Source organism: Typha angustifolia, chromosome 13 (genome assembly GCF_048772165.1).
Source record: "Typha angustifolia cultivar Huaian chromosome 13, ASM4877216v1, whole genome shotgun sequence".
In the NCBI taxonomy this organism is placed as follows: domain Eukaryota; kingdom Viridiplantae; phylum Streptophyta; class Magnoliopsida; order Poales; family Typhaceae; genus Typha; species Typha angustifolia.
The window spans coordinates 17,219,809-17,232,788 of NC_133251.1; the positions used below are offsets into that span (position 1 = coordinate 17,219,809).

Here is a 12,980-nt window from a genome sequence, read left to right on the forward strand (position 1 = left end):
TACTCGACTTAACCAATTCAGCACAACATGCCTAAACTTCCTTGGCGAACCTGCAAGTATAGAAGAGGTGTGTAGCCACTTCTGGCAATAGCCCACACATGGTACAGGAGTCACTAGGCCCACAATTTAGCCCATGGAGATAGGCTTTCGTTGGGACCCGGTTCCAACAAAGCTTCTAGACAAAGGCCCGGATGCGAGGTGCCATGGCTAACTTCCAAAGCTTGGTCCACCCCTCCCACTGCTGGCCCTCATTCCTCCGCAAATACTTATAGATGGACTTAGTTGTTGCCTCCTCGTTGGTCGCTGGTGCCCACACCTATAAGTCTTCCATTTGTGTACCCCTTACATCCAACGTGGCCATGTCGAAGAAAATATCTCGGCTGAATGTTGCATGCAATTTCACCATATCCCATATTCCATTTATCATTAGTATAGCTACACGGGATCAACTCGAGAAACTGTTCACGTTCACTAGACAAGGCTATCGGCCAAGCGGAACTAACGACACCCAAGCCTCTTCTAACACTGCTGTGCTGCGCCCAGTGTGTAGTTGAATGATAGAAGTAAAATAACTTGCTATTCAAAGAGGATTATTTTGCTAGTTACTTTTAATAGATCAGAAGTGTCCTACCGAAACTAGTGTTGTGATCACAAAATGGGACCTTTCAGAGGAGATGGGAGCATCCAGATGGAGAAAACAAGTTAGGTAGGGTTTTTACATGTCGATGGAAGAAAGAGAAAGTGAAGGTTTCTAATAAAATTTTGTTTAGAAAACATGTATAACTCTAGAACACTCCACATATGGTAAAGTTTGTTGCATAATTTATCACTTACCTTATATAATGTTTGACCAAAATTTACATAAATAAGTATTTATTTATAAAATATATTATTAATGAATAAGTATTTCTTATGTCCGAACGAAACATTAACTTTGCTTTTACATAAATGCCCATAAAAATTAACCAATAAATAAATTTTAATCTATTTAATGGTAAAAAGATGAAAAAAGAAAACTATCCCTATTCTCTCTCTTTTTTTTTTTTTTTTCTGTGCATACCTTACTCTAAAAAACGACTGCATCTTTGTCCTTTCATCTATTCAAACGATTCAAGTTTAACATATAGTTATCAAATAGTATCTAGTAGAGTATCAATGCAAATTAAATTAGTAGTTATTTAAAAGTATGTAAACAAATGCAAAATTTAGAGGGTATGTATTGTGTTTGTGTGTGTGTGTGTGTGTGTGTGTGCAGCAATAAGCATTTTTTTTGGATGTTTTCTTGGAGTAGGAGATTCAGTTGTATTGAGGCATAGCATAAATCGAGAAAAGTAAGTGGACTAGAAGACAAGGTGGAAGTGGGAAAGGACATGCAATCATCCACCCCTTCTATAGTGATGGCATGCATCCAATATATTTGTTGGTATATGCATGTACATAGCTAGCTCTTGGCATTCTAGTGGATCGTGGCTCCATTATTTCCCTCTTTCCAAGTGGAACCCAATCCATCTGCGACCTATGAAATGAAAGCACTTTAAAACTCCTATTCAAGCCCTCAAAGGCTTCGTATTACATATAATTAACGAAGGTGGTAGTGTGTTTTTGTTTTCGTTAAGTACGTCATCAACCCACTTGGCCCACGGCTAGCTTCAACTTTTTTATTTTTTTTTGGTATCACTTATTAACTAAATAAATAGCTTAAAGGAGGAATATGACAGCAATACTACGTACGAAGCCCCCACCATTCTCTTCTCTTTGATATCTTCTTGAGTGCAATTATATGCAGCTAGGTAGCATTGCGTGAAACGTGGCGAAAAGTAACCCCAGCCGTCCATTAATTTTCTTGTCCAATCCTTGCAGGAGCACATGTCGATGGGCTCGCCCATAGAAGAGAGTGCAGAAGCTAGCCATGAAAAGGGTTAATTTAGAGTCAGAGAGAGAGAGAGAGAGAGAGAGAGAGAGAGAGAGTTGGAGTTAGAGTTTGGAGTTAAGAGAGAGAGAGATGCGTATATATAGAAAGAAGTGCGTGTAGAGGGAGAGAGGCCTTTAAGTGATGAGAGAAACCTTCTTGTAATTCGTATATGCGAAGAGAAGGAGACTTTTTTGTGCCAAAAGTTGATTGGATTCCCAAAGTTCAGCCCCCAATCCCAGATGTAGAGACGGAAGAGGGAGGAGAGAGACAAGGTGTGCATGATAGCTCTAGGGTTTCTGTAAGGTTGCAGAGGCCTGCATGCTTTAGTTGGTACCACTTGCCAGAAACTTGACCAGTAGGAGAGAGAAAAGAGTAACAGTGCATGCATGTGTGGGCGCCAAATGAGACCATTCTGCGTTCGTGAGTTAATATATAAATATATCTATATATATATTTATTAATATCTTTAGAATTAGAGAGAGAGAGAGAGAGAGAGATGTAGATGATGATGGTCAAAGTTAATGACTGCAGGTTGAGGGTTGCAGGAAAGGGGGATAGGGGTAGCACAAAACAGTATGAGAAACCGTACATAAACTGAAACGTGTATTGTTTCTCTTTATATACAGTGTGTATATATATATATATTGAGAGAGAGAGGGGTGTCACGAATCCTAATGAGAGGCATCTTTCCTATTCTTTTCTCTTCTTTTTTATTAAAAGTAAGGGCACAGTGTTAACTGCCATCGGGTACGTACGTAGAGATCAATCAAGTTTAAAAATGTGCATGAATGCCATACGGAAATATATAATAAATTCTGAGGGAATCTTTTCCCTTCGATCTTGTTGGAACATTGCATCAACGAGTGGACTACTTTGAACTCCATGAAAACTAAATTCTCGGTTTTTCTCGACCACAATTTAATTTGGTCGAATCAAAATCGCAGTTTCTTCAAATATAGATCAATCAACGGAATTGGTGAGAATGCAATCCGAGCAAATTTCTTCTGTAGCTTAGTTGTCGGGTCTGGATTGGGGAAAGCTATTCGCCAAATGGTTTGCCGAACGAAGAGGTTAAAGTGATGGCTATGCATTGCGTGATGAGATTGAAGAGAATCTATTCGACATAGTATTAATATTGCTCATGATCATAGATTGATGCTCATGAGATTGACCACTCCAGTCTAGTGAGTACCTTGTCATATCCATTCTATTTGTGAGTTTCCTCTTCTCTCACACTTCTAAAACTGTAGGGAATTCAATTTCTCGGTTCATATATCTCTCTACCATCTATCCATGGACTTCTAATTTTAGACTTAGAGAATATATGACAAACATTCTCGTATTGTTGCATTGAGCTTATTTCATTGTACATAAGGTTTTCATATGACGTATGTGTGTGTGACTCCATTCAAGATAACAAGGTAATCCTCATACTGGGATTCATCTCAAACTGTTGAACAACATTCTGGATTGCATTAAACTTAGAAAAAGCGAAGATAACCGCACGAGCATGGATTAATAGTCACAAGGCAGTACATTTTTGTTGTTGCTGAATTTGATATTTAGACCATTAAATTAGAGATTGTTCCCCTTAGATAAAGTATTAGTTTGTTCATACTTATCTATAGAGAATCTGGAATTTGATTCCATTCCATTGAGATAGACGTTTGCTATGTCAGAGTTTGGTTAGTCTAGTCTAAGAATTAGTTCCTTTTCCTGGAAAGTTCTTATTTCCTCTCATTAGGATCAAAACATAAGCTGAGTACCCTTTTCTTTCCATCCCCAGTGAATTAGAGGATGTAAAAACTGAGGTTTTCTTCTACACGGTTCCCTGCATCAGAGAAAGATTGTACAAAAAAATTGACATTTAATTGCCTCTTTTGAGGAAACGATGAAGGGCTGGCTCTTCCTTCTTATATATACAAAGATACGAGTAAACAACAACAACAACTATGACTATTATGAACTGTTCAGATTTGATAGCAACGTGATGACTATACTTTAAAGCGATTTGAAGGCCTCAGCCTATCATTCGCTAGATCATAATAAAGAGCAATGACTAGAAACATGCCTTGGTACTATACAGATATCAAAAGAAAGGATGCAATATGGGAAGGGAAAGAAGACATTCATGTCTTGCTTTTAGGAAGCATTCAGATTTTCATGGACTTACATACATTAAATCTTGGAAAAGCAAATTTTTTTAATAAAAAGGCCTATATCTATATATATACTTGTATCTTTTCTTATTTCCAATTATGACTCATTGAACCATTAATTAAGGAGATAGATTTCTTACCTTTTTTCCTTATTCTCTGTCAACATTCAATTGCTCAAGAATTAATGAGTTTAATCACGTACATTTTGGTTCGATATTTGAAATCAGTATATAAGATCAGCTCTGATACCTTAAATACTCACCCAATTTCCTAAAAGAATATACTGCAGAGTGATCACGTCATTACGGCTGGAGAGGATCATGATTAATCCACTTATCCACACTTGCAATGCACTAGAACATGTTCACTGTTCTCCAGAAAGTAAGTATGTGATGGAGAGCTCCGTATCTTCATAAATATCACGGTTTTGTTCTTTCTTACACTCAGACAGGCATCCATTGTGTCTTTCCTCTCTCTCTCTCTCTCTCTCTCTCTCTCTCTCTCTCTCTCTCTCTCTCTCAATCCTTTTCTACTCCCCCCCCCCCCCGCCCCCCCCTTTTCTTTTCTTTTTATCTATTATAATATTGCAATATTATTTGGTTGATCAGAAGAAGCTACCTAGGGCTCCAGGCCTGCACAAGAGAATCTATCCTAGTGATCATGTAACTCCTTAACTCAAGGTGCGCGCATTTTGGTTTGATATCGATCGATTCGATCTCCTACCTTGAACCCACCCACATTTCTAGAAGATGTTACCATTCTCTGAACCCCAAAACGTTTTGGAGAGATCTTTCTATTCACAGATTGAGCTGAACCCTCCTTCCCCAGAACCAGACCATCCTCCCTACTTCCTCCCTTACTCTCCCCCGTTCTTCGACTTCCACCACAACCTCCCCCCAAATGCCACGGCCGACGTGCCGCAGCCGCCTCCGCTAGACGCAGCAGCGTCTGCCGCACCACCTTCGACAAAAACAGCACCAGGTGTCGTCGGCGGGAGGAGAGTGGGGCGGAAGGACCGTCACAGTAAGATACAGACGGCGGCGGGGCCGCGAGACCGACGGATGAGGCTGTCCGTAGAGGTGGCCCGCAAGTTCTTCCATCTCCAAGACATGCTTGGCTTCGACAAGGCTAGCAAGACAGTGCAATGGCTCCTGACCAAGTCTAAAGCCGCCATCAAGGACATCGCCTCTATCGCCAGAGGTGGATCTAACAAGAGCCTCAAGGCTGAGTCACCTACTTCAGATTGTGAGAACATTTCAACTGTTTCAGATTACAAGGGCAAGACGACGACGACAAGTGATCAAGCAAAGAAGACGAAGGCGAAAAGGGCCAAGAGCTGTTCAAGGAGAGCTCCATTGGATCCCGTGCTAGTGAAAGAGTCGAGGGCGCAAGCGAGGGCGAGGGCAAGGGAGAGGACGCAAGGGAAGAGGAAGATGTACGCCGAACAATTGCCGGTGCCAATTGAGCCGCGCGCGATTCCATTCTTCGACTACTGCCAGGCCTCTACAAGCATAGAGCAGTGCGAGATGGAAGAAATCCTCTTCCACGATGCACAGTTCGATCCACTCAAAGCCATGGTCATGTAGCAGCTCTTTCACATAATTATCTTGACCTCTCTCTCTCTCTCTCCCTCTCTCTCTCTCTCTCTACTTCTCTTCCTCCAGGAATATATCTCGAACTATTTGTTCGCTATCTGGCTTTCTTGACGATCTCTGGATGCGATGACATTACTATTATTCTGATCAAGATAATTAGTTGGTGCTGTTAGTTTATTTTCGGTTTAATGTAACTGTTTGGCAAGTGCCAATGGAGATGATTCGTTCGGATGAGGAGAGGAGATGAGATGAGAAGGACAAGAAATTAATGTAACGAATAAGAAGGTATGTATCTGTGACATCACAATATTTAAGGGTTCAGTAACGCCACTTTTCTTAGTCATAATTACTTCCTAAATGCGCACAGTTTACTATCTTGGCATGCTCAGTGTATGTGTATGTATATATACAACTACTTCCTAAAATCCGTAATTGTAGCTACTCCTATCTTCTTGTAAATTAGTAAAACTTTCTGATCCAATAGGGGCAATGGTCTTTATGACTTAAATTAACTGATGGAATTTTATGATCATTTCTGATAGCGAGGATCTACAAACGAGATTTTTTAGCATTGTTTCTGCACTTGCATTGCTTTAATCAGTGACGGGACTACAGAATCTTTTATAATTTCATATCATAAGTTGAGTCTGTCTTGCATAACTTTGTTTCAGTCCAGATTACCTTTACATATCGAAAGCCTAGTATTAAGGAATTCTTTATAGATGTATAAGTTAGATCATTAATGTAATATGAATATTGTCTTGTTATTTTGATATTCAAGTCCTCGAATTTCAATTTACTTCTATGTATTGAATATAATGGATGTTTAACTTAATTTGTATTCTTTGAAGTATTGATATATATTTGTCAAATCTGTGACGAAACAGCTCTATATTAAATTCTTAAATTTTGTTGCAGAATGACAAGCTAGAGAATATATAACAACAGATTAGGTCTAAGATACATGATAACATTATATATACAGATAGACAGAAAATAAGGAATGAATAAATCTTTGATGATTTCACCAAAATAGTAGTCCTGTGATAAATATGTCAATCATATGAAACGGTGTAATCCTTATGATCTAGATAAATTGTGTGGACAAATGTGCATGACGCATGTAAATGATAGTTTCCACTTATTGAATCATGGTTTTATCGTCAGCGCACTCATGACAAAAAGTTGGAAAAATTAGATAGAACTTCCTTCTGTAACACCCAATCAGTGTCATGGCCAATTATTGTGTGGCTGCATAATGATATCACGATAAGACTTCATTTATTAGTAAAACTGAGTAACAATGATCTCATCGGATGTGCACTCCATGAAACTGCTGTGATGTAGGATAGTATCATACAACTAAACTTAGTTTTGCTCTATCTAGAAGGACACCATGCATGATTATCTATGAGACACGAAACTCTAATCCATCAGAGAAATTCAGGAAAGAAACTAATATCTGGTCTTGCAAATTATTTTTGACTCTTCAATGTTACACTATTGACAGATTAGCTTCAATTGTAAGTGAGAAAACATGACGAATTACTCGACTTCTTTCATTTTTTTTCTCGCATGCAGAGTGTAAGATGTTAGATTTTATAATTGGCAATTCATGTACAAATCTATATTAGTATATTTAGATTATTATGTATAAGCATGATATTAGATATTAAGAAATTTTATTCTGAGGAAAACTTATTCAGGGTTGTCGTTCTACAAGTGTTTGAATGTTTCAAAAACATTTCCAACGGTGAAAAAGTGTCTGAACATTTTTAGAATGTTCCAGCAGTAAATAAAACATTCTAGATTGTTTGAACGTTTTTAGAATGTTCTGAAAGCACCTGAATGTCAACTGAACTTACTGTAGAAAACTAGGCAGTTCGAAACCCCAACAAATGCGCTCTGAGAAAATTCTAATTTTTGGACTTTCTTTGATTGCACCTATATAAAAGAAAAAAAGGCCCTAAGTAGATCTTTGGGTTATACTAAGATATTATATCTTGGAAGCTAGAAATGAACTCATTATGGGTTTTTAAAGAGCTAAAAAACTTGGGAGATTCAACAGAGGGTCTATAAGTGATTCTTATATTTGCTATCATATTTAATGACTGATTTGATCCTATAAAAAAAATCCATGGATTTTACAAATTCTTTTCAGGAGGTTTCCACATAGAAATTGTTTTTCATTTGCATTGCCTTTTTATCTTTGGTTATTTTATTATTTTTGAGTATCCGTTGTAAACAGTTATCTCCTAATTTAAAAATAATAACAAAATTTATGTCAAGTTTAGTTATGTTATCAACTCTAGTTTTAAACTAGGGGAGAAGATACATAAAATTTTTGGATCTTTGTGTGAGAGGGTTTCAAGCTACGCTTACAGGTATAGACAAAAAAAAAAGGATATGGACAATATTAGAGTTTAAATGATAGGAAACCTATAAACTTTATAGGAATTATTAAATTCATCGCATCATACTCTTTAGGTAATTTTGATTTTGTACTACTTTAGAAATTTATAATAGATAAGTGTAGAGTTTAGCACGAAATTATAATTAGGAGGAATCATTAGATTTTTATGATTGACAATTTATCATATTGAATTGATGTATTTAGATTAATATGTATTCGCTGGATATAAGAAAATTATGAAATTTATTCTTAGCACAATTTATTCAGAGATGGCGTTCTACAAGTGTTAAAAGATTTTTAGTAGTAAGAAAGTGTCTACAACTGTTTCAACATTTTCACTTTCCGACAATAAATTAAATATTCTAAAATCATTTGAATCTTTTTAAAACTCACCATTAAAAAAGCCCAAAGTAACGGCTAATAAAAGGAGATATTCCCTTGAAGATATTTGTTGTAGTGTTTTTGGCAACAAAGATATTATAGAGATAGATTTCATCAAAAAGTTCTGATCGTGGTTGTTGTATTTTTACTTTGATCAAGTTGTTGTCTCGAGAGTGACTGAAATTGATTAATCAACAATGAGAATTAATTTGCTGGGGGTTCTTACAGGCAAATGTAAGGTTTATAAGGAAATGTGTAAGTGGTTGTTGTCTTTACCATAAGGATTTATAAGATTTCTTCACATAAAAAAACATTTTTTTTCTAATTAATCTAATATCTTAGTATATGTAGTAGGCCACTATCTAGATCCTATATTAGGATTAGTATAAATTTTCATAGGATCTTAGAATATTTAAAAGTTGTAGAGTTCAATGCAATCAAGCTGCAAGTAAGTCAAGTTTCCCTTTTGTGATAAAAAATAAAAAATTCTCCCTCACTAGGTTCTGTTAATAGTCTGCTTAATTAGCAATCTATGGTAGCTATTGTGTGTTATCTTTATCTATGTGCACCTACTGCTCAATTCTTAGCTAAGATATTGTTCGTTGTATAAAATTAGGTGGTCTCTTTACCCCCCAAACCACAATAAAAAAGCTCCAGATTTGTTCCTTTAAATTTCATGAAACAAATTAATGCCAATGACCATCATGCTTCAATCCAGTAAAAATGAAATAGATAAGAAGATAAACATAGATTTATATCATATTATGCTAGGGTCTAACCTTTTATCCCCGTGGATCATCACCATCTTCTGTACTTTGACTGAAACAAGAGTTAACAACATTTCAACCAAAAGAGATTAGAATTCTACGCTTCGTGATCATACAAACACACCCTTCAGCATTATATAATAGACTACGGGGCCACGAATGCAAGTCGCAATGACAAAGATGCTGAAAAAGAAAGGGCATTCCGATAAACTAAAAGCAAATGTATCAGAAAGGAAAGACTGTTGCCAGTTAGTTCTTGCTCTTCCTTAAAAGAATCTTATTTTCAGCTTCAATTATTTAAATACAAGGGTCACTTGTTCTTTCTACTAAAGAAAGATCTACATTTGTAAAAGTTTGGGAATAAAATAATGGATGGATGAGTGCCTTTATATATTCTCGCAATTAGTCTTAAATGACTTGGATCGAAAGGACACTAATTGAAGGACTCTTTAGGCAGTACGGATACAGTTATCTGAAAGGACCATTCACAATTTTAATTTGATTCTTTCTTTCTTTCTTTCTTTCTTTTCTGAGAATACTATTTCAGCTACAAGTGCAGGCCTAAACGAGATGAGGAAAATCCTCTCTGTATGTTTATGTCATAACATCTTGGCATGAATAAATAAAAGGATTTTACTGTACAAAGAAAGTAGTGCCATAGATGCATTGAAGCTGAAAGATTTTTCTAACTCTTAAATTCCTCCACTTCAACAAGGACTGCTTGCATTCAGATACAGGTTAAATAGAAGTCAATTGAATTAGCTACAGTCGATGAGAAATAGTAACTATGTCAGATGACTATTAAGGGTATAAGCGAAGGACCAACAAGAAGAAATTAAAATATTAACCTAAAACAGATCAAACTAAGATGTCACTTATAATATATGACAAGAGAGCTAGACTATTGGACTGCCGCTAATTTCCAAAACCAAACAGAAAAGAATGCCAAAGTTGGTCCAAATAATCGAACTACTATAGGAACATTCTAGTTAGATGATCAATTATTTGCAAATTTTTGGATCTAGAAGGCCCTTGGTACGGAGTTCTGATGAATGACTTAAGCAACAGAAAGGAGACGCAGCAAATTGTAGCATAGAGAAGATTTGAGAAGATGACAGCACATGAATACTTCAGCTTGACAAAAAGTTTTTAATGGAATTATAGTGCTTATGTTCTAGTATTTCTTTTCCCTGGAGACTACTTTACAAGCATATACAAGAAGGGAAATTAAACCATCGATCAGTAGCTCTATCAATTTTGTACAAAAATAATGTCTTTGATCGAACTTACCCTCCTAAATATACTTGGAGTAGGTCCCCTTAAATCAAACCATTAAATCTTCACATACGTACAGTATAACCACCCCAAAATAAACATAATTTGAAAAGAAAGGGAAATAGTGTTCCTGGATCCTACGAACTGTGCCAAAATTTAGAATAATTAACTTACGTAGACTTCTTGGTACCCCATATATATATATATATATATATATATATACGTATGTATGAATGAATATATAGGAAAATGCGATCTTAATTACTAGCAACCAGTACAAGAAGAAAAAAAAAAAAACATAACAACAGTTCGTCGTTTTTATTTCTTTTTTGATTTCTTTGGCTAAAAACTAGCAATGGTTATCTTTGTCATATATTTACAGAGTTGAGAGGTAGGGAAGGTCTTGGAACCATTGAGCGTTCATACGCCTCATGCTTCTATGCATTTTCTTTCCGTACTAAGCCTGACTCTCATGTGGCTCTACTTGCATCACACAACGAAAAAGAAAAGAGCATCTCTAATTATCTGCTCAGATATCTTCAAATATCGCAGTGGCCTTAATTTCTTGATATTTAACTCAAATATACACAATTTGCGCCCTCAGATTCTCATCAATATATTACTATTCCTCGTACAATGAGGGTAAGGATATGCTTCTTCTTTTTTCTTAATTTCTATCAAGGGAAGAGTTCATAGAGGATGGTACTAAGAAGAAGCAAAGAAATTAAGTCGAATATGTGTGTGTATATATATAGAGAGACATGCAGCACAGGCTCGAGTTTGAACGAGCAAAGCTCGTTTAAGCTTCAAGTCCAATTGGTCACCTCATAAGGATAGGCTCTTCGTCAATTTAATGCTAAATTAAAACTCGATATCAAGACCAAGTAGTCGAGCTTGTTTCCAGACCAATTTAAGCTTAGGAAAACACAAGCACTAGTATTTTAGACACAGTGGATGAGGAACTTAAGGAGGTGTTAAGGAGGGCACTGATTATAGAGTTCCTAAAGAGCAAACCATCTAAAGAACTGAACGAGGCAGCACGTAGATGTAAATCGCTGCAATTTTAGAACAAACCATGCTCTGCTGATTTAAGTTGGTGATAAAATCTCTCAAAACCTTGTGACCCACAAGAAGTAAGGACCAAAGATATCTCCAGGAAATTAAAGAAACTAGACTAACACCAAGAAAGCTTCCTGGTAGCGTCCATATCAATCAAAGCAATAATAAAGAAGAAAAAAAAGGCAGTATCTTGCAAAGGAAAAGGACCAACAAAAGCATACCAGAATTTAGTCCAAAGAGATGAAGAATATATTCCCCCATCCGACTGAACACTTTGCTTTGCATGCCTTCTGCTGGTATAGATCTGGCCATTGTCTAAAAACAAGGCTGCAGGCTAAAGAAACAAACAGTTGGGAGTAACACTTTACCCATACACCAGCCATAGCTAGATATATATATATATATATTTATCTATAAACATCTCAAATCTATCCATCTAGTATCTATAGGAGGATGGATATGGTTTCAAGAGATCTAGGTTACTGGTTTTATTGACCTAGATAATATATTAGCTAGCAAAGCGTCGTAGAGTAGGATGAAGCTGGAAGGAGGTGTGAAAGGAATACTTCTTATAAGATTATAGCATAGAATAGAAGAAGAGGTGAGGTGAGGTGAGGTGAGGTGAGGTGAGGCGAGCAATGTGAGCGACGTGACGGGCTCTCTCTCTCTCTCTCGTCCTCCGGGATGGGATCTGAGTTTACTGCAGTAACGATGCTGTAGATATACAAAAGAAAAGAAACGGTAGGTAGATAGCTAGTGTTCGTACAGTTTGATTTACGCGTCGTTACCGCCGGAAAGCGGGGAGCAGCTCCTCGGGTTGCGGCTCAAATCCGCCGGCCCATACACGTGTATTCAAGATCCAGTACGCTGCTGTACAAGTCTACATCATTCAACAGTTGATACCCATATATTAATTATAAGTAGCTTACCTTTTTTTTTTCTCTCTCTCTCTCTCTCTCTCTCTCGTCTTTTAAAAGCGAATCCCCTTAACGCCTTTCCTCTTATCAAATGAGAGCAGCTGCCACCCAGTGTGACCAAACAAACTCAACGTCGACCAATCCTTCGTTGATCCATTTGTCTCCGCGAGAGTAGTGCCTATTTGATTTGATTTTTTTGCATTGCTCCAACCTTTGACGTCCCCATCTTATCTTGCTGGTTACCATCATGTCATCTCTCCATTCTATCTTATGGGCCACAAGAGAAAGGAGCAGCATTTCTCATTCTTTCTGGAATTTCTTTTTTTTTTACTCACGAAGTACATATTGATCAGCATACTCTATCTAGACTTCAAACGGTGGCCTCCGTGATTGAAGACCGTTGTTATCTCCTCATCTCTTTCCCTCTTATTACATCTCCCATATATAATATATCCAGGAGCTAATAAAAACTCTATATTGGTTAGCTAGTACCGCTTCTATT

The 12,980-nt window shown here is 36.9% G+C and overlaps 1 protein-coding gene and 1 long non-coding RNA gene across 2 annotated transcripts; one reads left to right on the forward strand and one right to left on the reverse strand.

Moving 5' to 3' along the window:
* Positions 1 to 4,690: 4,690 nt before the first annotated feature.
* Positions 4,691 to 5,956, forward strand: LOC140774638 (transcription factor TB1-like). The gene has a single exon (XM_073117713.1). The coding sequence runs from the start codon at positions 4,821 to 4,823 to the stop codon at positions 5,655 to 5,657; it is 837 nt and encodes a 278-aa protein (XP_072973814.1). The 5' UTR covers positions 4,691 to 4,820; the 3' UTR covers positions 5,658 to 5,956.
* Positions 5,957 to 6,567: 611 nt separating this feature from the next.
* Positions 6,568 to 12,338, reverse strand: LOC140774356 (uncharacterized). Its single transcript, XR_012106584.1, has 3 exons — positions 11,783 to 12,338; positions 9,240 to 9,279; positions 6,568 to 6,917 (listed from the first exon to the last, which is right to left on the reverse strand). It is a non-coding gene; the product is annotated as an uncharacterized lncRNA (long non-coding RNA).
* Between the last annotated feature and the right edge of the window lie 642 nt (positions 12,339 to 12,980).